Below are 26,257 nucleotides of genomic sequence, written 5' to 3' on the forward strand. Positions count from 1 at the left end.
GGAGAAAGCCTTTTCTCCCTTCTCCAAGGCTCCTTTGTAAGTCACATAGCCCAGAACCAGAGATTCTGTGCTATGTGACTTACAAAGGAGCCTTGGAGAAGTGCTACCCAATTCCTGATTCTAGAAAGCAAGGAAAATGGAGGGAAAGTGGGAAGAAGATGTGGAAAGGTGATGGGATGGCTGGCCATCCCCGAAGACAAACCTTGCTGGGAGAGAATGGGGTAAAATGGTTTCCCCGCTCTTTCCAATGCTTTCCCCCACTTCCCTCCCTCCTGCCTGTCTGATGAAGTCCTTAATCCGTTATTTCAAGAGCAGTCAGTTTGAGTCACCTGAGCACTGCAGTGAGAGAAACATCATGCACAACAACAGCAAAAGCTGGACTTACCCATTTAGCCTGATTGATTTGGATGTAAATTGCAGCTCTTAGAGCTTGCTCCTGATGCATTATAAGAGTCTCTGTGTGTACTCCACATCCGTGTGTGTGTGTGTGTGTGTGCACATGCAAGTTCGTATTATTTTATTAATCAGGAGACTACTTGAAAAATAGAAATTAATATATGTAAATTAAGATCATAAAACATTTTAAAGAAAACATGAGCCTTAACAGGGTTTGAAATATGAGGTAGCTTGAGGCCATGGCTCTTACTAACAGGCCATTTAAATATTATTAGCATTAGACCCAGCGGAGTAGTAGTAAAAGTACAGCGTGCCATTGCAGTTCTGAATCTGCAGTTGCATCTCCTATGAAATTTTACTCCAGCAATTGCAGCTAGGGCAGTAATAACTAATGCTGATCTTTTCCCTCCTCCCACTGTAAATGCTGCCACAAAAATCAACTAGCCTTGTGCAATGCCCAAGGCAGAATTTACAGGGTTTTTTTTTTTGAAAAGCCATGTTTATAGCAACATAATTTAATGCATATTGGAATGTTATTAGAAATGGCATGCTCCTGCATTATTTACATTCAAGATTTTAAATCTCTTGCGTATTTAATCAACCCTTCTTTTTTGCATTCCAAAGATGGATCAAGGGGGAAAAGAGAAAATATATGCAGACGTTACTGTTTCCTTTTATCATGGTGTCCCCCCTAAAGTATAAACTACTTTACACTTTATAGAGTATTGACCTTTGAAAAAGGAAAGATTTCTTTAAGGAGATAACTCGATACTGAAAGAGACATTGAAGAAAGATTGCATAAGACTAATATTTTTGAAAGTATCATACTTAAGTTACTTCCCACTGCTTTTGATTGTTCTATGCCAGAAGTGGAAATTGTACCATGCACCACACGTGATTGAGTTGGGACTCCCAGAATAACCAAGACTACTGAGGGGGCAGCCCCCAAAGGACCCATACTGGATTAGACCCGGGTCTTTCAAGAAGACCCGGGTCTAATCCAGTACGTAATTAATTCAGGACAAAGAAGGGTTTTCCTGATTTGTCCCAAATAAATTTGGTTTTACCGGAGATGTTGTTTGGGCATCTCTGGTAAAACTGCATGAGGTCCCGCATTATAGGCTCTGTCTGGAAGGGCACATTTAATCCAGATCATCAAAGTAGATAATCCACATGATCTGCTTTGAACTTGATTATATGAGTCTACACTGCCATATAATCCAGTTCAAAGAAGATAATCTGGATTTTATACGGCAGTTTAGAAGGGGCCCTAGAGTAGACTCGTCAAATTAATGAATGTATAACTGGGTCGATATAGAGGAATCATAGAACTGGAAAAAACCTTGTGGACCATCCAGTCCAACCCTCTGCAAGAGGCAGGAAAATCTCATTTGAAGCACCCCTGACAGATGGCCATCCAGCTTCTGTTTAAAAGCCTCCAAAGAAGGAGCCTCTACCACACTCCGGAGCAGAGAGTTCCACTGCTGAACAGCTCTCACAGGAAATTCATTCATTGTTAATATAATAATAATATAATAATAATTTTATTTTTATACCCCTCCCCATCTCCCCGAGGGGACTTGGGGCGGCTTACATGGGGCCAAGCCCAGGCAACAAGAAATATAAAACTCAACGATAAAAACAAATCATAAGCAAATAAAATCACATATACCAATAAACAATAAACACACTTTGATAAAATCCTGGATTGGCTCCTAAAAGAGGTAGTGGGCCAGAAAAGTGCAAATAGTTTTGTATGATACAAATTAAGAAAGAGGTAGGTACCAGGGACTATTGTCCCATTAAGGTGCTGGAGGAGGCATACACCTAAAGACTATGTACGGCTAAGGAGTAAAAATGCTATAAAAATAGAATAGACAAACAGGGCAATCCCAAACTAAGGAAATCAGTCGTCAAAAACCTGTTGGAAGAGCCAAGTTTTCAGGCTCTTCTGAAAAATAAGGAGGGTAGGGGCCTGCCTATTCTCCCTGGGGAAGGCCATAGTCTGCGTCCTAGTCTCCAGGGCAGCAGAAAACAAGCTTGCTCCCTCTTCCCTATGATTTCCCCTCATAAATTTATACATCGCCATCATGTCTCCTCTCAGCTTTCTCTTCTTCAGGCTAAACATGCCCAGCTCTTTAAACCACTTGTCATAGGGCTTGTTCTCCAGACCCTTTATCATTTTAGTCATCCTCCTCTGTACACATTCTAGCTTGTCAACATCTCCCTTAATAATTTTACAGCTAAAATTGAGTTTTAAACTCAGTTTTTAAAATTGTGGTCCAGGAGACCCCAAGGGACATATGGATTTCCCGAGGCTCCCACACAATTGCCATCCCTATCTTTCAATTTGTTGGTAGGCCTTGGATTGAAATAGGAGCCAAAATTCATTATTTCTTGGGAACAGTTATGTCCCAATGTTCTTCCTTTACTTCCATATGATTGAAAACTAGCACATAGAGTAATAATCACATTTCCTATCTGAATATAGTGCAATTGAAAGAGTGAGAATTGGTTAAAGATTTGGGAATCCTTGGCTGAAATTCCATTTTACACATCAGTTTCATTGTACTAGCTTTATGCAATCTCTGCCTGTAAAATGAAGAATATGAATCCAATTTTCATATGCTGTACACATGTATCAAATTAGTTTAACAGTCAGTTGCGTTGTGCTGGCAATATAAGTCAGTACATGCTATTCCAGGCACGCATTTGCTGAAGGCATCCTTAGAATCAAGTTACTGGTGGCAGACGGGTGACAGAAGAAAACGATATACCTTGTGTTATGAAAAAAAGACAAGAAAAGTCTTGTAGTTTGAAGATGCATGAAGAATTGCAGAGACCCGAAGAAGAAAAAATAATCACAGAGGAAGTATACAGAAGCTTTGGACTTCTCACCTTTCACATATGGCAGTTCCCCTGATATCTGTGTGATATCATGAAGCAACAGTTATCTGAGTCTGTAAGTCTGAAGATTTCCTTAGCTATGATTGCAGCATTGCCTTGGGAAAATAGACAAGAAATAAAATGTTAGAACAAAGTTAATTGAAACTGCTTTCTGAAACATCTGAATCTATAGGCAGCTGGATTCATAGTTACATCTAGTGATAATGGGCTAACAGGGGAGTTCGTTCTTAGTCAAATGGGTTGGAAATGCTGCAAAAAGATGTTAAAACTAAGTTATACTGTTAAAATAATTAAAGCAATGATGTTCATTTCAGGTAAAAGGAAGACAAAAGTGAGAAGCTTGTAGCAAACGCCTCGATGTAGAAAAAACTAAACAATTTACAAAGTATTTCCCCCTGCAAAAAAGGATTCAAATTACAGAAAAGTACATATTGGGAATAACTTCCTCACAACAAAAGAGTATATTGTCATCACAAAAGCTGGACTTTACTTTAGAGGGGAATTTTTAAAGAGACATTCCAATGATCATATCTCGGGATGCTACATTAACAGGGGATTGGTCTAGATAACAAATTTTTTTATTGTACACTTCACAATACTGTATCATGATTCAATTATATTTCTTGAAGTTAATATATTCTTATTAGTATTGATTTTAGCACATAATTGGATAATATAATTGATTGGGGATTCTTTAGGTCCCTTTAAAAAATTGAAGAGAGTGGGGAAGAAAGTCCAATGTTCAGTCTATAATAACCTTTCTTAGCCTTTTTACCTTGGAGGAACACTAGAAAAAAAATCAAGTCTCAAAAAAAAACCCTGTTTTAAAATATTATGCAGTGTGACTCTGTATTATTTATTTGCTTCATTTATACCCAGCCTTTCTCACCCCGTGGGGGACTCAAGATGGCAAGATTCAATTACAAGATTCAATGTGATCAAAACATAACAATAAAACATTCCATCAAATAAAACAATTAAAACGGTTAAACAAATCAAACATATAAGACAATAAACAGATTAAAAACATAAAGTGCATAATTCCATTCATTTGTATCCACGAAGTATGTGTTCCAGGACTCTCCATGGATCCCTGAAATGATAAATAAAAAGAAACTCCATGCTTTGACTATATTTGGGCTGAAAGTACACATGGAGTACCTACAGAGGTCCACAAACACTTCTAAGGGGATATTTATTTGGCAGCATAAGTTAGTAAAACCATAAAAATCAGGGTCATATTGTTTGTACGGCTCAAAAAAGTTTTTCCCCCAATTACAATCTCTCACATAATCTCTAGCAACCTCTCATGGAACCCGGGTTTATCAATCATGGTCTACAGCAGTGGTTCTCAACCTGTGGGTCCCCAGATGTTTTGGTTTTCAACTCCCAGAAACCCTAACAGCTGGTAAACTGGCTGGGAGTTCTGGGAGTTGTAGGCCAAAACACCTGGGGACCCACAGGTTGAGAACTACTGTCTATGGGTTTAGTGTCAGCAAAGTTTATTTCATTTCATCTCTTTGTTCATTGGGGAGGCCCTCCTCTTGCTCCCACCACTTTCGCAATTGCGGTTGGTGGGGATGAGGGAGAGGGCCTTCTCCATTGTGGCCCCCCGGCTCTGGAACTCTCTTCCCAGGGAGATTAGGCAGGTCCCTACCCGCTTAACTTTTCGGAAGAGCCTGAAAACTTGGCTCTTCCAACAGGTCTTTGGCTAATGATTTTCGCTCTCATGGTTAGGAATCATCCTGTTGTTTACAGCATCTCTGCTGCACTTTATTCCATTCCTTCAGTCGGTTATAGTTTCTGTGTTTACACCTTCCCAAGCACCTTATCTGGTATTCATCTCTCCCCCAGTTTACATTCTACACTATATGCACTTTCTCTGGCCTAGTTCATTCTCAGGAGCTTACCCAGATTTTTATCCAAGTATGTTTTACTGTAAATGTGACTTTAATATGCTTTATTGATTTGTTTTTATATTATTGTGTTTCTTATATTGTCTGTACTCACCTAGGCCTGGGCACATGTAAGCCGCCCCGAGTTATATTATTATTATTATTTTATTATGACACAGCAAACAAGATTTATGCTGGATTTTGTATCACAAAATCACAAGTCTAAGTGTCTAGGACTGTGTGATGTGTTTTCGGATGATGCGCGCAGATCCCAGCCTTTTGCAGTTGGCAGATCATAATTTTGTCAATGCCTATTGTTTCCAAATGCCAGCTGAGATCTTTTGGCATAGCACCCAATGTGCCGATCACCACCAGGACCACCTGTACTGGTTTCTGCCAGAGTCTTTGAAGTTCAATCTTGAGGTCCTGATAGCGGCTGAGTTTTTCCTGTTGTTTTTCATCAATGCGACTGTCACCTGGGATGGCAACATCAATGATCCAAACCTTTTTCTTTTTCACAACTGTGATGTCTGGTGTGTTGTGTTCCAGAACTTTGTTATTATTATTATTTTTAATTATTATTATTATTGTGGGAAACCTGAGCTAAGAAAAATGGTCATCTGCTGGTGCTTCATGGTCCACAACTAGGCCTTTGTCTGATCTAACCACCTCATCACATAGAGCCTTTAAGCATCCTAACACACTGCCAGGATGCTTCCTCAATTGAGCCTGCTGGACCCTATCTTACAAGGTAAGGCTACTTTCAGTAGGGCTCCATAGGGGAAATGTCCTGGCAGAGTGCTAGGACACTTCCCTGAGAAGACAAGAGGCTTCCTGTGTTCTCATTAAGAAGGACAGAGGGAAGGCCAGGCGGCGACGCTTCCCCCCCCCCCCAGGATAAGGTAAGGAGTGCAACGGGCAATGCGAGGCAAGGGGCCATGGTTTCCCCCCCTCTGCCTGATGAATTTGCAATGCTGCATAGCGAATCCTCCCACTGCTGCCTAGCTTATTGACTACACTTTACTTCTCTTTACTTCATTTCTTAATTAGTCGCTCTCCACCAGAGTGCTCTGAGCGACTTACAATTTAAAATTCAGTGTGATGAGGTCCTAAGATTATCTGTACTAGCAATACTTCATATCTTTTTATATAAATATGTCTAGGACAATGAATATAGAGAGGAAAAGAGAGGAATACTGGAACAGAAATGAAAAATGATAAAAAATATAGAAATCAGAGATATATACAGTGTTATCCACTGCAGTTTGATTATATCGAATTGATGGATTTTAAGCTCCATTATATTCAATAGTATAGCAAAATGATGCTCTTTATTTAAAAAAACAAAACAAAATCAAGATTCAGGGTTTTTTTTGGGGGGGGGGGTTACTCAAGCTATGAATTGTTGAATATGTGGATACAGAATCCATGAAAACAAAAAGCTAACTGTATATGGAGAAAGGGATGACAATATGGACAAACAGAATACATGTTGATAGAATTTTGATAATACTTAGTAGAGCAAATGTAATTTTTAATGTATTTGCCTAAAAAGAGTCAGTTTCAGACATTCAGAGATCCTTTGCTATTTTCTCTGTGGTAGATTTTCTATCTATAGTTTGGTACACTAAGAGAAACGTTCTGCTTCTTACTGAATAATAATAATAATAATAAAACTTTATTTATACCCCACCACCATCTCCCCAACGGGGACTCGGGGCGGCTTACATGGGGCCATGCCCAAGACAATACAATAAACCATAACATAATACAATTAAATAATACATTACATAAAATAAACAGTACAACATAAGATCAAAACAGCAATATAACACGAGCGGGCCGCATGAATACTACATTTAAAAACTAGATTAAAAATTAAAACTCTGGGTGAGAAAGGGATCAGAATAAAACCTCGAGGGACGGGACATCAGATAGTGAACCAGTCTAGAGGATAAATATCGGGGGGGAGTAGCATAGAACATTTACTCTCCGAAAGCACACCGGAAGAGCCATGTTTTTAAATCTTTCCTGAAGGCTAAAAGGGTGGGGGCTTGCCTGATTTCAATGGGCAGCGAGTTCCACAAGCGAGGGGCCACCGCAGAGAAGGCCCTCTCCCTTGTTCCTACAAGGCGAGCCTGAGATATAGGTAGTGGCGACAGGAGAGCCTCCTGAAGCCTACTGAAGGCTTTATAAGCATATTGTGTTTACTTCTTCCTTAGGAGAATAGATTACACTGCTTGTTCTTGTGGGATCTTTATGAGAATTGTTCTACAATAAATGGCAATTCATGTAATACGGTTTCACCCTGTTCTTCCACAATCTCACAAACTGACAATAGTTTACAACCATTTCCTAAGTGCTCAAGATAGCCCATGTACATTATCTCTTTCTAAATTTCATCTTGTAGGGTCAGCCTATTCCCTCCTCCCCATCAGTGGATAAGTCTGATAAAGAATAGGTTCCTCCTAGAGAAAGTTTGTTTGTGGCTGTGCTAAGATTTGAACTGTGTAATTTAAAGAACAGATTCTGAAGTGCCAAATTATACAAAACAAACCAGGGGGTAGTAGTAGGTACAGTAAAAAAAAAAAAAAGCAGCAGGTGGTGATGAGAGGTAAATTGTCCCTAATACTGGTAATCTACTTCAGTCTGGCCAGTCTGGGATTTTCATGATTCAGATAAAAAGCTGTCCTTTGCACAAAATTGCTCCAGGCATCTAGCTTTTTAGTCTGACCTTGGGAATGTCACTTTTATCTGTACTCCTAAAAACATCCATACAGCATTCACCACGAAAGTCAGGATTGTATAGCTTCTTTTATGGTCAGCAAATTCTTACACCCTCTGTCAAAATGATAACACCAAGTCACAGCTGGTGAAAGAAAACAGTTCTGCTTTTGTATCTGTCTCTTCTCTCTCTCCTTCAGACCACTGTTTTCAAGCTAAACCAAAGCCTTTTGCTTGTGGAAGATTCAAACCTGGAGAGGTAACTTCAAGAGCTGAATCTGGTGCATAGCCTAGTAAACTTGTGCTTAGGACTCTAGATTGATTCTTGGAGCATGGTATAAACAAAATCGGCCACTGGCAAGCAGGAAAAAATATTAGAATTGTCCAGAGAGAATATTAGAAGAGTGATGAATCAGACTAATGCAGAATTTTGCTTCCATGGTGGCCAACTTCTGGGAAGATAGGAGCAGAAAAGAGTTACAGTAGAGATGTCCTACTTCTGTTTACAAACAGTTTGTATTCAGAGAAATAAAATACAGCAGGTAGTGGGAAGCCATCATCACTACATATCTTATTTGTCAATAAGTAAATATTTATTTATTTACTTATTAATAAACATCCCATTAACAGGGGACCCAGGTCAGCTTCTAACAAAGTTGGCTGTCAAACACACTGGACATTTAAAGATCCTCATAAATGTCAGCCAATCACCAGACACCTTGACATATGCTTGCCCTCCCACCCTTCCTCACCGAATATCACTTACCATATTACATATACCATGCACCATGTATGTAACAAAAAAATTTCTGGTAAACACATTTTTAACAAGAGTGTATAATGTCACAGCTGCTCAGAAAGCAAATAACAGCTGCATGAAATCTTTGAGTTGGCCATATTTGGTGTTACAGTATCTGTATCATCAGTTAATTGATGTTTTCTGGTTTTAGATTTCTTAGAAAGTTTTACATGGGGACAGTATTGACTCATACTACATCATCTTCATACTGATTTGCTGGCAAAAATGTCATTATCAAAGAGGATAGTGACAAGCAGGAATGTGTTCAGATGAGGGGGACCAAAAGTCACAAAATGACGCCCTGTGACAAACAGGCTGGGGAGTTTAACTTGGAGAAGAGACAATCAAGAGGCAATATGATGTCTATCTTTGATTCCTGAAGGGATAACACTTAGACGATGGAGCAAGCTTGTCTTGTGCTGCTGCAGGGACTAAAGCTCTGGTGCTACAAACCATTGCAACTAAAGAGTAAGAGGAACCTTTTGATCGTAAGGTCTTTTCAGCAGTGGAATAAATTGCCTAGGAGGGTAGTAGATTCTTCTTTTGAAATCTTTAAGGATAAGTTAGATGGCCATCTTTCGGGGATTGCTCAGTTGTGTATAGGCAGAGAGTTGGGCGAGATAGCTTTGTGGTACCTTCCAGGGCCCCATCTACACTGCCAGATAAAATCCAGATTATCTGATTTGAATGGGATTATATGGCAGTGTAGACTAATATAATCCAGTTCAAAGCAAATACTCTGGATTTTATCTGGCAGTGTAAATGGGGCTAGCTCTCTTCATTTTGATCCCACAGTATAGACTGTGTGGCCCTCCAGCTATTGGATTGCAATGACTATTAACCCATGACTCTTGATAGGAAGTTGGATTAGATAGCATTTGTGGTACCTTGAAAATCTTTGATTTTTGACATTAATATTGAAATCTTAAATATATACAGAAAGCCTTTACTAACTTGAGTGAGTTGCAGAATCTCATAATGGCATGTTGTAGCACTACTGCGCCAAAAGTAGAGACTATATGGCCCTCCAGATGTCAGACTGCAATGTTTATTAGCCTAACCAATAATGGGGGATGATGGGAACTGCAATGTGACGCATGAGGCTCAGATCTTTCCTGTCTCTCTGCAATGCAGTATATGGGCACAAAATGCCAACAAGATTATACCACACAACATTTTTTCATCTCTTTTCTCCCTTCTGACTTACTGGCTCACCTCTTCTAGCAACAGAGGCTATTTTGCACATGCTTTTAGTGAATTCCATTTAGCAGTGGCTTTGCTGACAGTATTAATAAGTTTACAGAAAAGTTGCTGAGATTATTATTTCCTCCCTTCCTGAAAATTAATAGTGTTTTTGTTTGAAGTAGCTAGAAGGGTGTCATGATTAGTGTTTTTAGAGGTACTATTGTTAAAAATAATATTTTCCCCAGAACAGGCTATTGCGTTTATAGCAACTCTCCCATCCTAAATTGGAAGTGTTTCTTGAGAGGAAAGAAATGCTAGTTTTTAAAATGAGCCCATTTTCTTCCCTCTTGAGATAAAAAGAAACAGGAAGACTGGTACGATAAAATTGGACGATCAAAGTCTTAGTACTTAAAAGGGAAAAACCAAATGTATTTTTCTTTCTCTCCCCTCCTATTTAATTAAAAACAATATATGGGACTAGAATTTATAAGGCTTTATTATATGTATTTGTAGGAAAGTACTAGCAGGTGAAAATACTGTTCTTTTATTCCAATTTTATCTGGAAGGATGTATTGCTGCTTTTGGTTTGGGAGACCTTCAATTTTGCTGCATCTTTCTTCTGTCCCACAAATAAATCATGTTATATATAAATCTGAGCAATATAAGGAAGGTGGAAAGGAGGGGAAATGAGAGATTTTATTTGGAGTAAGGAAACATGTTTGTATCATGCTTGCTGTAATAGGAGATGAAGTGTTGTCACAGAAAGTTTGAACTTCCAAGAAGTCTGAAATTAGGGGTTTGAAAATAGCCCAGGAGGACTGGTTCAGATCAAGGCCAGTTATGGGAGCAACAAAGGTTTGTCACCCACAAAGCACAGAATTCCAAACATCTCTCTTCTTAGACCAAGGCTGCATCTACACTGTAGAAATAATGCAATTTGATATAAGTTTAACTGCCATAGCTCAGTACTATGGAGCAATGGGAGTTGTACTTTTACAAAGTCTTCAGCCTTCTCTGCCAAAGAATGCTAGTTTCCCAGTTACACACAAATGCAAATACACATTCATGTGCTCTAGGAAAAGCCTCTCCACATACTTTTGTCTTATTAAGAGAAGGATGGGAATGGTGCAACCATCCAGATGTTGTTGAACAAAACATCTCAATGGACCTAGTCAGCATACCCAATGATGAAGACTACTGGGATCAGGAGTCTAATAACATCTGGAGGAAAGTATAATTCTCAGCTCTGCCTAAGTGACTTCTTACTGATGTAGTTGAAGACTAATAACATTTTTCTATCAAGGAAAACACTTATAGCACTTTTGCTGGTTAAAGGAGTGCTCTTTCTAGGGCTTTCCTATAACTTTAGCTTAGATTGTTTCAGACAGGGGGTATCATTCATAGAAAATCAATTCCTGAATTGTACTGTGTAGTTTCTTAGGAAATCATCCCATATATTTAGGGGTCCATTTCCATGTGCTGTGGAAATGGAGTCCCACAGGAATCCCATCACATAATGTAAGGACACTTTTGGTGGGACTCTGTTTCCAAGTTCCAAATAGCTTAAAACAGCAAAATACAAGGGGAAGACTGGGAAAGGATGCGGAATGTCAGAAGACGGGGAAAGATGGTAGGGGACAAAGTAAGACAGTTTTTTCTGCTTTTCCCCACTTTTCCCCAGCTCATGAGATCATGTGTTTAGTCTGAATGCAACTGAAATTCTCCATGGCAGCTATGGACTCCTAGATTGACCTACATCCAGAGCCGGTCCAACAATGAGGCGAATTAAGCAGTCGCTTGCGGCGCAAAACATACAGGGGCGCAGTCGAGACTGCTTTTTCCGTTGATTTCTTGTAAAACATGATGTTTTGGTGCTTAATTTGTAAAATCTTGATGTTTAATAGGCTTTTCCTTAATCCCTCCTTATTATCCAACATTTTCACTTATCCAACACTTTTATTTTTCAGTGATTGGTTTGGGGGGGGGGCACCAAAATTCTGTTCGCATACACTTGAAAAATACCTAGGGCCGGCTCTGCCTACGTCCTGCCATTCAAACTTTTGGACCACATCTTAGACATGTTATGTCTCCTTTTCTCCCTTCCTTCAACTCTCCTTCTCATTATTTATATCTTGCGGCTATTCTGACTCTTTCTAAACCCCAGTAAATGCCTTCTTCAGTCTGACCAGCAGCTCTGTAGCTGTCCTCTCTTCTCTGTCTCCACTCACCATGCATATATATTCTGGGTTTCTTGTACTGTTGCTGTTGTGTGCATTTAAGATGTTTCCAACCCATGAAAACCTATCACAGGATTTTCTTGGCAATATTTGTTTAGAAGGAGTTTTCTATTGCTTTCCTCTGAGGCAGAGTGTAACTTACTAAGGGTCACCCAGCAGATTTTATGGTTGACCGGGGATTTCAACCCTGGTTTCCAGAATCATAGTCCAGTGCAATAACTACCATACCCCACTGTCCAATTCATAGACCTCTATACTGCAATGTCTCATTGAATTTGTTGCTCCATCAAGTTCAGCATGGTTTGATTTCATGTAGTGTCAAGAAAAAAAATCAAGGGAAGGGGTGGTTTTGTGCATAATGATAATATACAATTGTTCTTATGGTTAAATTATTCAGATTTGCAGAAGATAATGGAGATTATCCATTACCTAACTGTCAGGTCTTCCCAAAATCTTATTTTCTTTCTCATTCATGCATTTAACAAAGAGTTTTAAAACACTTATTGTATAGTATCCATAGTGATCTGATGATTTGCAAATTATGCCTTGACATTTAAGTTTATTGTACCGAATAAATATATACTCCACTAATGCTAATTTAGAATTAATGTAATGTTCATGTTCTATTCAGTGTACATAAAAGACATTGCAAGCTTCAGCTATTATCTCAAGAATTTATCTGAGATCACAGCAGTATTTTTAGAAATAATTGTCAAGGAATATTTAAGGAAAGTAAACTAATAATTAATTAAAATATGTGTTCTTTTGCTGACATTTGCATAAATAAAGTTGCAGTAAGTAGTCTAATAACACTAAGGATGCATTTTGGCTTTTCCAAAGACAATATATTTAAGGAACTTAGTAAGCCATCATCTCAATGTTCTCAAAGTTAGAGAGCTCCGAGAGTAATATATAGGCTGTGGCGCAGCTGTTTAGTAGCCACCTGCAATAAATTACTATGACAAAGAGGTCATGAGTTTGAAGCCCTCCTGTGTTGGAATGAACACCCGACCATTAAAAAAATAGTCCTGCTTGTTGTTGACTTAAGCAACCCGAAAAATAGTTGCATCTATCCAGTAGGAAATTTAGGTACTGCTTATGCAGGGAGGCTAATTTAACTAATTTACGACACCATAAAAATCATTCAGCAGTGTTTGGAATGAGGAAGTATCCATTAAGGTCTCGGTGTCACAGTGGATGATGAAGCAGCTGCTCCGCCTGTGGCCAGAATCGAGCATAACCTCAGTAAGCTAGAAGCTGGAGAATGTTAAATTGCCTCTGTGTCTCTGTCTCTATGTTCATATGGCACTGAATGTTTTCCATGTATGTGTACATTGTAATCTGCCCTGAGTCCCCTTCAGGGTGAGGAGGGCAGAATATAAATACTGTAAATAAACAAATAAATGGATTCCAGGTGGTCAGTTCCCTTTGGTCAATTCGGCTTGTTCATCTTGGCCAGATGGCTGTAAACCATTGTTGTTTTCATCCATAATGGCTCAAACCCAGACTTCCTTGAAAAGAAGATAGGAAAGGGTCCCGGGAGGGGTGCTTCCTTAACCCCATTGCTTAATCCCAGACTCCCTTGAAAGGAAGAAAGGATCCCAGAAATGGAAAGAGGAGCCTTGTAAGTTCCCCATTCCCGCCAATGGGCCGGATCTTCCCGGATCTTTCAGCTGCCTAACCAAATACAGATTTTCAGGAGGCTCCCAAAATACGGATCTGAGTACCCAATGAAATTTAAATACCAAAAACTGATCGCCTTCCAACCGAATTGCACAAGCCACACCAATGGTCTATATATGACTTAGATTACTATGATTTAACAGATTTGATGCAAATTATCAAGGGAACTATATATAACACTCCGTGAAGTCCCCATCAGATTTTTAAAAAGGTTAGATGATCATATTATTATGATTCATTTTGTTGAGTCAATCCACTGGCTGCTGATCCATTTCCAGGCAGACTTCAGCTTGGATCCATACAATCTATATGCCTCTTTAGCACCTTTGAAAAGTGTGATACAAAAGATCAGAACCTTGCTGAAAGTAGTATTGAAGAAGGAAGCATTTAGGAGGCACCTTCTTGGAGTTTAGCCCTTCTGTGCACATGTATGTCTGTGAGTGACAACACCTACAATTATTTGCTGGCCTCCTATGCAAGATCTATCCAGAGCCGACCCTGATTCATTTCCAAGGACAGGATCTGGTTCATTTAGATTATTGCCGGATATTTGATCCTATCTGGTTATTCAAAATGAGATGTGTTCCTGAAAATGATGCGCATACAATGAGAAAACATGTGTGCATTGCAGGATTTGTACAGCCCTATTTTGATTCTCACCACTCCCCTAAAGCAAATATCACTTTAAGGCAAATCACAGCTCTTTTTCCCCCTTTCTGTTGCATTCTAAAGCCTAAAAACTTACAGATGCTATGATTTATTAAGTACGCAATAGTGCTAGGCCTAAAACAATGATGCAAAAGTAAAAATAATAAATACTTTCCAGTTGGAATATGACACTGAGACAAATGCTGTAAGCAGACTGAGCACAGATAACAAAATAGCACTACAGTATACTGTCTAACTGAAAGGCACCATATTAGCAAAGCACACTAAAGCAAAACAACTTAAAGTGAGATATGCCTGGTTGAAGTTCTGCCTTGATACAGATAAGTGTTCCAACACTGTAGTAGATGAGGCTGCAATTATACATTCCTATTCTTTGTTGTATGTCTGTTAAATACAACTGGGCTTAATATTAGGTTAAACTGATGAGAAATTCCCAGCCATTCTGTTGACTGGGCTGAGAAAATATTTATTGTATCCCCAAGAACCTGGGAACCTGTCTTATGTTGAGTGAAACTGGCCCTTCTAGCTCAAAAGTGTCGAACACATTTTCACTGAGGGCCTCATCAGCCTTATGGTTACCTTCAAAGATAACCCATGGATACCGAGGACCAACTATAATTTTTTTACATAGTAGTCATTACTTTTTTGTTTTTACCCAGTTTGGGTCCCCAGATGTTATTGAATGATAACACCCAACATTTTTTATTATCTGCCATGCAGGAATTGTAACCCAGCAGCACTTGTGGCTTTGAAGTTGGGGAAAAGTTCAAGGACATTGTAAAGTAAGAGATCCTATCCACAAGCCTTGTATCTAAATTCAGACTCCGCTATCCTGACTAAACAGAACAAACTGGAGCCTTCCAGATGTTACTGTAGCTCTAGTCATAATATCTGATGAATACATAAGTTGTGGTCCTGCATCTGAAAAGCCAAATAAAATTATTTGGTGGGCCAGATTTGGCCCACAAGCCTTGAGTTTGACATGTGTGTTTTAGCTCGTTGAAATGAGTTCTCCAGGCATTTCAGAGAGTAATCTCTCCTAGCACCGGAAAGGCTCCTGTGGGAATTGAATTTGGGGTCTGTTGGATGCTCTGTTTTTGAGCTATTTTTCATGGCTGCTATACATTATAGAAATTGGTTTCTCCTGACCCTCCTCGTTCATCGTTGATGTTGATCTTGACATCATCATAATAGGAAATCTTTGTTGCCATGTCGTTTTCATCATGTTTTTCCGCTTTGCTTTCTTCCAGTCTGCTCCCAGTACTCAAGAGGAGTATTTGCCATTTTTGGACTATACGACAAAAGATCTGTACATACCTTGACCTCATTCTGCAGCGCCTTGCACATCTCGCTCATCACACCGAGTTTCCCCACCGAGGGAGAGAGCCAGTTTGTTCTGCAACTGAGGCCTTCCTTACAGGGAGCGTTGCTAAGTTTGCTTGGCCATTATAAATGGAGCCGCTTCGTCTTCCTTTACGACACAGATAGGGGTAAGTAACATAACACCTTATCGCACTGCTCAACTACTGTCAGATGCATTTATGTACTTTGAGAAGACAAAGATCCTGAGAAAAGCCTTACTTTCACAATTCAATCTCTAAAGCTGCAGGGGATAATGTATAAACCCATTGGGAGCATATGATAGTTTTGCAGTGTGTTTTAAAGAAATCTTAGAACCGAGACTAGCTTATACCTACAGTATGTTTTAGTCTTCATGGATGTGAAAGATTAGATCCCAAATAATGGTGATACACATTAAGTGCTCAAAAACAAAGAAAAAACACCATGTTTAAAGGACATTTAAGAAACCAAGACACTTTATCACTTTTAAACTTACTTTATAAGCTTGTTGATAGGCTGTGTAAAGCTCTTTGATACAATTCAAGGTTAATAATACTGAAATAACAGCAAGCACGCTCCAGCCGTAATGAACCATTTGTGAGTCTGATTGTTTTCAGTAAGGGACATAACAAGCACCGAAGGTCACAAAAGGAGTATTCTTTCACTGGATCACATATCACAGAATGAATAAAGAAGGTTTTTGAGCTGCAGGTTGCTATCTGCTGTATTACCAGAGAAAATACACATATTTGTGACCATTTTTTATTTACCTGCTTGATTCATTGTAGTGTATACATTTGAATGAAAGTATTTTTTTGATGTAACATTTTGTCTGTGCTGAGCCAATTTTGTTCTTTGTTTTGAAAATGCTCTAATAAGGAAACTTTGAAACATGATTCTAATCAATGTAGAGCTGCTGGCCTTTTTCGGATGTTTCAGACTTTCAATCTGTTCAGTGACCAAGCTGAAATAATGAGGAATCAAATGGGAAAATAAACAATTGCATTTCCCTTCAGAGCAAAAACACTCTCGATTGTTTTTATATAAAAAGAGTTTAAAGATCCCCAGTCTCATTTTACCTTTTCTTATCTAAATTCCTAAGGACATTTGCAGCTTGAACATACCAAGGGCAGAATCAGATGTTCAGCAATGACAGCGAGCTTTGTGAATCATTCTCCAGTCATTTATACCAGTCAATTTTAAATCAGCAAGGTGCTTTTTTGAAATGCAGATGTTATGGCTACTTATTAGGTTTTTATCTGCAATCCATTTGCAAAATTCTAGAGTGGTGAGAATATTAGCTAGCAATAGAAAAGAGTTTTTCTACTGGAAAAGCTGCCATATTTTCATTTCCTATTTTTGTGACTCAATGTGTCAGATGAATCTGACAAAGTGACTTTTGACACATGTCAGTGTATGCCAGAATAATTGTTTTTAGGGCTATATCTTATATTGTTGAAGAAAACTTCCAGTTATATGATGGGATATTTCCTTCCTTTCCTCCTCTTCTCCTGTTCTGTTATGAAACCTATGAGATACAGAATATATTCTGAAAGGCTGCACAGAATTGCAGGCGAAAAGGTGTAATCTGATCCACTAGCACGGTGGTTCCCAGTTTCCAGTGGACTACAACCTCTCAGGCTTTTGACTATTGACTATGTGTTACGTATCAGATACTTTTCCACTGGGAAAAAGGCACTATTAGATACAACCACTAGTTTCTATAATGTGCCAAGACCCTTGGTAGAGAAAACATTTTTTGAATCTAGACAAGCAGGTTATTTTTCTCCCTTCAACTTACCTTGTTGGTGCATTGTTTTTTTTTTAATAGCAATCAAGTTGTGTATTCTTCAGTAACCATATATTTCAGTCCCTTCATTAGAGGTGAGTCTACGTTGGTTGCTAAATCTGAGACCAATCCAGAGCATTTATGCTTTAGTCCAGGCATAGGCAAACTTTTTTACTAGGGAGCCACTTGGTGGGTCGGGGTGGGTGGGCCGGACCTGGAGAAAGGGAGGCATGCGGGAGACTGAGGGCAGTTGGAGTGAGGTAAAGAAGCCGGGGAGGGGTGGTGGTGGTGCAGGAGGAGGATTTCACGTGCAGTTGCTTGCCTGGTCCAAGGCCACATCTACTCTTGAGCTGTGCCTCAGCACCATTTCCTTCCTCCAAAATAAAATAAATTGCTTTCAGAAAATAATTAGCATTAAATGTTATTATGAAGCTTCATCAGTTCATTAGTATGTGTTACTCTAAAATTCATTGACTATGTCCCATCCAAGTACCAACCAAGGCTGATCCTGCTTAGTATCCAGGATCAGATGGGATCTGGTGCCTTCCTCAAAGGCAAGTTCCCCCTCTGGAAGAAGAAGAGCAGGAGCAGGTGGGAAAGGATACTATGATTTGGTTTTTACATGTATGTTTGGTATTGAATTTTGCCACTATTATGTTGTAAATCGCTTTGAGTCCCACCAGGGGTGAAAAAAGCAGTACATAAATACTGTAAATAAATAAAAATAAGGGAAGGGAAAGGAAGAGAAGCCCTAGGCATCTACCTGTCAAGAGGAGAATTTGACATGCCAATGCAAGCACACACGGCTGCCCAGGGCTTTCCTTTCTTCCTGCTCCTGCTCTTCTTTCCAAGGCAAAGGCGAAGGAGGAGGTGGAGGAGGAGCCATCCTCCTCATAACCAGGGGTGGAAGAAAGGGAGCATGCTTGTGAGGAGCAACTGAGTGCAATGGCAGTGAAGGCTACGACATAGTTTAGGAAGGCCAGGAAGATGCTCTGCCCAGGGCTGGTGCTGAAGCCGCATGTGACTGCCCTGGCCTTTCTCTCAGTGTGAAGATGTAGCAGGCCACCACATCCTCATGCTGATAGAATGGTAAGAGAGAAGAGGGCCGGAGTAAAGAACCCAAGGGGCCACATCTTGCCCTGGGCCTGGGTTTGCCCATACCTGCTTTAGACTGTTCCTGGAGTAGGCAGCCACACCCAGAATAAGCTACTACAAAACTACATTGGCATCTACATAGTTCATCTTAGCCAAGACTTCATTGGTCCCATTGGAGTGTCACCTCATTTTCTGTCTTGCCACTGTCATTCTCAGCCATTTGAGCTCTTAGCCATTTTGGGGACCCCAAACTGACATCAGCAGAGAACTCTCTGGACAGCTGATTATTTTGAACTGATCCTGATTCCACTGTGCAGAGTGCCCCAAGATGCAGAATATCCCAGAATTTTCAGCAAGCTCTAGAGCAGGGGTCCCCAAACTAAGGCCCGGGGGCCGGATGCGGCCCTCCAAGGTAATTTACCTGGCCCCCGCCCTTATTTATAATATAATATTTTATATCAGTTTTAATAATATAATATATTGTATATACATATAATATTGATAATAATATTATCATTTTATACAATACAATACTAACAATAATATCATATAATAATATTAATTATATGTTATATATTACATATAATATTACAGTATAGTGGTATAGTTCAATATAGTATAATGCTAATATTGTGCTATGCTAATAATATAATATATTATGTACATACAGCTGCTCTGAGTTCCCTTTGGAGCGAGAAGGGTGGGATATAAATGTAGTAAATAAATGTAGTAAATGAATAAATAAATAATTTTGGACTTAGGCTCGCCCAAAGTCTGAAATGACTTGAAGGCAGACAACAACAACAATCCTAATTAACCTGACTATCTCATTGGCCAGAAGCAGGCACACACTTCCTATTGAAATCCTGATAAGTTTATGTTGGTTAAAATTATTTTCATTTTTAAATATTGTATTCTTTTTTCATTGTTATTGTTGTTGTTTTGCACTACAAATAAGATATGTGCAGTGTGCATAGGAATTTGTTTGGATTTTTCCCCCAAATGATAATTCGGCCCCTCAACAGTCCAAAGGATTGTGGACCGGCCCTCTGCTTTAAAAGTTTGAGGACCCCTGCTCTAGAGTATCTCCCAAGATTGCCCAAAATTTTAATCCTTTAAAAAAAACCCCACAGTACTCACTGAAATTTAGTGTATATCATGGGGACAGTAAAGAGTTTATTTAGTGTGAGTCTGGGTTCCTTTTCCTGTGCAGCTTGACCCTAAGATGTTGGGGGAAATCCATTAGATCAAAGAAAGGTGAGAACTACTTAGCAACTACTTAGGAATTAGGATAGATAGAGGTAAAGGTTGTCCTCTGGCATTAAGTCTAGTCATGTCTGACTCTGGGGATTGGTGTTCATCTCCTTTTCTAAGCCAAAGAGCCAGTGTTGTCCATAGACGTGGAGCGCCGTTACCTTCCCACTGAAGTGGTACCTATTGATCTACTCACATTTGAATGTTTTTGAACTGCTAGGTTGGCAGAAGCTGGGGCTAACAGTGGGAGTTCACCCCTCTCCCCGGATTCGAAGTGCTAACCTTTTGGTCAGCAAGTTTATCAGCTCAGTGGTTTAATTCGCTATGCCATTGGAGGCTCTGGTACAAAGTTTTGTCTATAAGAATTACTTTGACTCTCAACTGATAATCATTGTCATATGTGTTCACCCTTTTTCCAACTTATATCCCTGAGATGAATCAGGGATTTCTTGGCAAGATTTGTTCAGAGAGGGTTTGTCTTTGCCTCCCCCTGAAGCTGAGGTTTGCATCGCCAAGTGGGGGTTTTGAACCCTGGTCTCTAGCATTGATGCCTGATGTTCAAATAGGCATTAGCCAATTACTTTTTGTGCTGATACCCTTCCCATTGATGGGATGCTGCCATAAGACATAAGACATCAAACACTCTTTGTTTGACTCAGACCTTTCATTGATTGTTGCTGTTGTGATCCTTCATTTTGTCCAAGGCAAAAAATTCTCCCTATTCAGGACTGGTCAGTAATACATGATAAATAATTGCTACTGAACTTTATAGATAAAAATGTCAACTGGAAGAAAATGATATCTCCAAGCAATAATGTTTCACTATCCTGCAGCCACAGCTGTCCTCTGTAACTATCTTTAAGGCATTTATGTTAATTTATGTAACCAGATCTCTGCTTTGGAGCTAAAGGCACAAATCTTAATTTATGTAATCAGCCTTCTGCTTTGGAGCTAGCATTCTCCCCTAGATATTTGCCCCCACCTCCCATTTTGTTTAATTTCTTCCTATCTTTACAATTTGACCCAGATTTACAAGAAAGCTGCTTTTTGACTTGGGATGCTAGTTTTGCACTTCGAACTCAGTTTGTAACAATTGCGCTGCCCTATATACTCATGTTTCAGTATGGAATTTTGAGTCAAAAATCAACTCTAAAAACTGGGTTGACTTATCAACAGATCAATGTGGATATTGTAGCTTAACTCTTATCAAAAAAGGAACCATTCTGTGCTCTGAGTTGAGTGGCAAAAGGAAAGACCTAATAGAAGAAAAACCTAAAAGAAGAACTAAACCCTCCATGTTCTCTACCATGGCACTGCTTCTGGCTTTTTTGAATGCCTGGGCAAAGAAGTTATTGTCGCAGTGGGGGGCAACTGACCCCTAAAGTGGCATGCCTCCCCCCATCTATGGGTCATAACAAAATCTATTATTTTGGCCTGCCCTCAACTTATAAATGAGGTTGACTTATGCATGAGTATATATGGTAAGTAAAGGACAAAGGGGAAGTAAGAGAAAGAAAAAGAAACATTATAAAACCAGTGGACAAAGTGAAATGATGGTGAATTAATCAAGATTGTCCCTTCCAAATTGGGACAATTGAAGGGCTTGGGCTTCTAATATTGAGCAGTCTACATGCACTATTCTGAAAACTCTGAGATCAGAATATATATATATATATATATATATATATATAGAAATACAACAAGGCAAATAACCTTGAGAATGTGTCAAGTTTTTGGACTTTCAAAGAAAATGCTTAAATATATTCATGAGTAAGAAAATGGTATCAAATATTTGAAAAGAAAACCAAGCCTTATACAATCAAGCCTTGACATAAAGGCATTCATGCAGCCAAAACACCACCAGTCCTATCTTTATAATGGGAAAAAAAGAATGCCAGATTTATTCCTTGCATCCAGTGTGTGTCCACAAATTAACTGCCATGTGCAATTTATATATATTTCCTTGTATGCTTCGGAATCAAGACATTTTGACAGGCAATGTATTTGCAGTAAAAATTGTTTTATTTCTTGATATTTATTTATTTATTTATGAATTACATTCCAGAGCCAAGACATCTCAGTGAAGCATACAACTTAAAACTAAAACTTAAAACAAATCTTTAAAATTCTGCTTACTACTAAGAAGGTTAAAATAGGGAAAATATAAACTATAAGAACCTGCAAATCAGGACAAATGCTATCAACATTTCCTCTTGTAAGGAAATGAATATTTCTCCACATTTCTTGCATAACATCATTCATGGATCCCAAAGTGTTTCAGGAAATTATTCTGTGCAGAAATATACAGGGAATTGTGCAATCTTGCACAGTGACAATCCTGCAGAAAAAATCATGCACAAAAAATTGTAAAAATATTGTTCAGAAATCAGTAATATTGCATAACAAAACCATGTGCCCTTTTGAGCAAAATTGTTGGTTTTGTTCAAGGTTTGCTGATTCTTTTCCCAATAAACTCACATATGGCTGTTCAGAAACAGTGTTCCTTGTACAAACATCATGTATTCTCAGAAAGCCCACATCAGGCCCGTGGCCAGGGTTTTGATTCGGGGGGGGGGGGCTGAGTCTGAGTGAGAGAGGATCTACCCTAGCAAAGCTTTTGTGCCGTTATCCCAATACCCCCCATGCATATGGGATATATTGAGCATGGTGATCAGATCATGATATGAATAAACATAACAGTTTAAATAATAAATGTAAGGCCTTCGGGGGGGTGAAGCCCCTCAAGCCCCCCCCCCCTCCCGGCTACATGCCTGGCCCACATGTATTTCTGGAAAAAAATATTCTCCAAAAACTCTTCAGAAGGGTGAAAGCTACACAAACATAATTCTCATCACTGTATATAATTCCTCCTGATTGGGTTTCCTGAATTTGGAGAAATATATACCTGGACCTGCACAGCCGGACCCAACTGCACTGAGGGGTGAGGTGCTACTTTGATGGTTTTCATGGATAGATACCAGCATTGCAGGAGAGTCAAAACTGAAAGCTATTTAAAGCCTGGATGTCCTTCATATGCCTTATCTAAAGCCCCATAAGTGTAGATTCATTTAACTGCATTATATGGCAGTCCACTGACTTTATCATGCAGTTTGAACCTTTGTCAACTTGATATAGACACAGGGTCTACTCCCATCCCAGTTTACACTTCCAAGAATTTGCAGCACTTTATCAGTCACCTTGTGTTTACAATATTTATATGGTGCACCTTACCCAGCCTACTTTTACAACCTCTCCGTTTTAATCCATGTTTTTATTAGTTTTTGTCATTTGTTTTTATTGGGTAATGTTTAAATTTTTATAATTGTGCATGTCTCTGGTCTATTGTTGTGTTTTATATTGCTATTGTTTTTATTCGGGCTTGGCCCCATGTAAACCGCCCTGAGTCCCCTTTGGGGAGATAGAGACGGGGTGTAAAAATAAAGTTGTTGTTGTTGTTGTTGTTGTTGTTGTTGTTATTATTATTATTATTATTATTATTATTATTATTATATGGCAGTGTAGATAGGATCTTAGTGCAGTGTGAGTCTTATTTGTCACTTTGGGGCTTAGAATGAATTTTCTCCCTTTTACCTGATTTCTTTTGGTCTCTCCCATAATGTATTAGTAAGATTTTAATGATTGGCTCAAAGTGGTATCAGTAAATAAGTTGTCATTTGATAGCTATCAGGAGGAGAATTTAAGAGTTTGTTGTATACTTTGATACAATTTTGGTGTGCCAAAGTATACAGCCTTCTGGGATCCAGGGGACAGAGAACAAATCTATCCTTGAGAACAAATCAAACCTGGGGGTTTGCCCTCACTAATAAGGTCCTCAGAATTGTGTGGGAGTACCCAGCTTTTGGACCCCCAGATCAAGTGTTTTACCCAAGAGAAGATTAAGAAAGTCCTCTAAGGTAGATGCCTGGCCTCAGCAGAATCCTCAGCAGATTGTTCCTTCCTCATGCTCCTTTTAGGTTAATTTAATTTAAATACAATATAGGTCAAATAAAGTGGCCGTTACTTTATTCCAACTTTGTATTTGATCCCTGGTCATCATACCATTTTTCATCCAGGTAGCAAGTACAGTTTGATTATTCCTTAAAAACCTTGGGAATAGAGGGATTTTGAATTTTTGATTTTTTTTTCAAATGTTGAAATATCTGTATTCCCATTTATGTAGATAATAAAATGTTTTGGAGATGGAACATGAGTCTAAGCATGCCATTTATTATGTTTCACATATACACTATGCACATAGCTTCTTATGCAATATTAAAAAATTATGTGTGTGAAACAAGGGACTATCAGAAAGCACTAATTCCGTCACCCATATGTTCAGGATTTTGGAATATTTTGGCTTTCAGATAATAAATGCTCAACCTGTATAAGTAAATCTTCTTTCTACTACTGGTTGGTATCAAAGAGACCTTTAAAAATTCAAGAAGAATACACCTAAACCTACCTTTAAAATGTTGCAGAAAAGAAGCAAATAGCAAGTTAAAAGGCCTAGGAGAATAAAATAGACTTTTCCTCATGTTGAAAAGGCACCAGCATAGAAGTAATATTCTATAACTGAAAATGCCTTTTTGCAAGCAGCTATCATAATTTCTGCAAGTAAAAACACTTGGAGAATGGCCTCTGGTAAAGATCACAGGGAATGACCAAGAACATTTTGGGCAGAACACTCCTTCAGATACTGTGATATCATGCTGAGATTATTTTTTTTATATCTTTCTGAAAATAAAGACAGGTTTCATACATTCCAGAAAGTATCTTGCTGTTTTAGCATTTAATTATGAATGAGAAGATGGAAATATCATCTAGATCGCTGTATGAAAAATGAAAGGCTTTATAGGTTTTGATCAAAACTTTAAATTATGTTCAGAAACAAACTGAGGAGAGGCTTTGAATTGATCCCAGAAACAATTGGGAACAAATGAAGATACAGTACTTGTAAAACATAATATGAATACTTGATTATACCTTGCTATTGTGCTTTTCAAATCTGAGTTCCCAGATTGCTTTATATAATCTGCTGATGGATAACCAGAGCACATTTTGCTAAATCCAGGCTATCACTATCCAGGTAGATTAGCAGTAGACAGCAGTTGGTCTATGCCACAGGAGGTACTAATGGTTATGACAGATTTCCCAGCTGACAAATACAATCTTTTAGGCCCTCAAGTTTAGGGGGAATGTGTCACCTCCAAAACAAGTTGAATATCATTATCCAAACAGATGGACCCCAGTCATCAATACTTGTATTTGCCTGGATTGAATTTTTATTCGTCATTCAATCCATTACCACAATTAGGAGAATATGTTGTTGTTGTTGTTGTTGCTGTATGCTGTGCCTTCAAGTCATTTCTGACATGGCAACTTTAAGCAAACCTATTACAAAATTTCCTGGGACTGAGAGTGTGTGACTTACCTAGGGTCACTTAATGGGTTTTGGTGGTCAAGGTTCACTGCATATTTATTAGGGCTGTGTGATTGATGAAATAAATGTTTCCAAACTCATTACCAAATTAGGGAGCATGGGTTTTGTTTCTAAAGTGTTTCTAAAGTATAGTTAGTGAAAATTTCGTTACTTTTTCGTTATAGTAAATGCGCAAGTGGGGAAACTTCAGAGGTTCCTTTCTCTCTCATTTTTACAGCTATTGGAATGACACTTGCTACAACCATAGAACACATTTACCACTGTTAGCCCATCAAGTTTCAGAATGTTTCACTTCTCCATGGATTTTTGGGAAATTTCTGAATTTTTTATAAACATCTTAAAAAACCTGCAAGAGCTATCTCTTTGAATTTTCTGTACAATGACATAAGATAACAGGGGATCACCCCCCACCCAAATGTTCAGAAATATTCATAAATCTACTGGTTTTGGGATTTTTTTCAAGTTTTGACAAAAACTTTTTTTTAAAAGCCACAACAGCTATCTCATTGAATGTCTCTCATATTAACCAAATAGAACTTCCATTTAGGGATTTCTTTCCAGCCTAGCAAAGAGATTTACTTACTAGAAGTATCAGTCAGTCCTCCCCTTTGCAAATTCAGCTATTTATTGGGACTCTGGCTGGCTGCTGCTATAGATTGGAGCTTTCTGATGCTGAATAGAATTCTCGGAAATGTAGTTAAGGGCAGGGCCTTTTAAATTCTCTATCATAGGGCCCTCACCTTTCCAAACTACATTTCCCAGAATTCTGTACTTTTTCAGTCTCTTTCCCAGCGAATCTCACTTTCTCCCTCTCCTAATGATGCAGGGCCATTCATTTAAAGA

General features: G+C 38.8%; 1 protein-coding gene across 12 annotated transcripts in view; it reads left to right on the top strand.

Moving 5' to 3' along the window:
- The window catches only part of gria4 (glutamate ionotropic receptor AMPA type subunit 4), a 328,810-nt gene that overhangs the window by 116,321 nt on the left and 186,232 nt on the right, over nucleotides 1-26,257 (top strand). For all 12 annotated transcript variants that reach the window (XR_010004061.1, XR_010004060.1, XR_010004063.1 and 9 more), the window contains exon 3: nucleotides 15,746-15,985. Coding sequence is in view for 8 of the 12 variants with exons in the window: in XM_008108041.2 (XP_008106248.1) it covers nucleotides 15,746-15,985 (240 nt within the window). In the remaining 4 variants the exon portion in view is untranslated. The remainder of the gene's footprint in view (nucleotides 1-15,745; nucleotides 15,986-26,257) is intronic.

This window comes from Anolis carolinensis, chromosome 3 (assembly GCF_035594765.1).
Source record: "Anolis carolinensis isolate JA03-04 chromosome 3, rAnoCar3.1.pri, whole genome shotgun sequence".
Classification (NCBI taxonomy): Eukaryota; Metazoa; Chordata; class Lepidosauria; order Squamata; family Dactyloidae; genus Anolis; species Anolis carolinensis.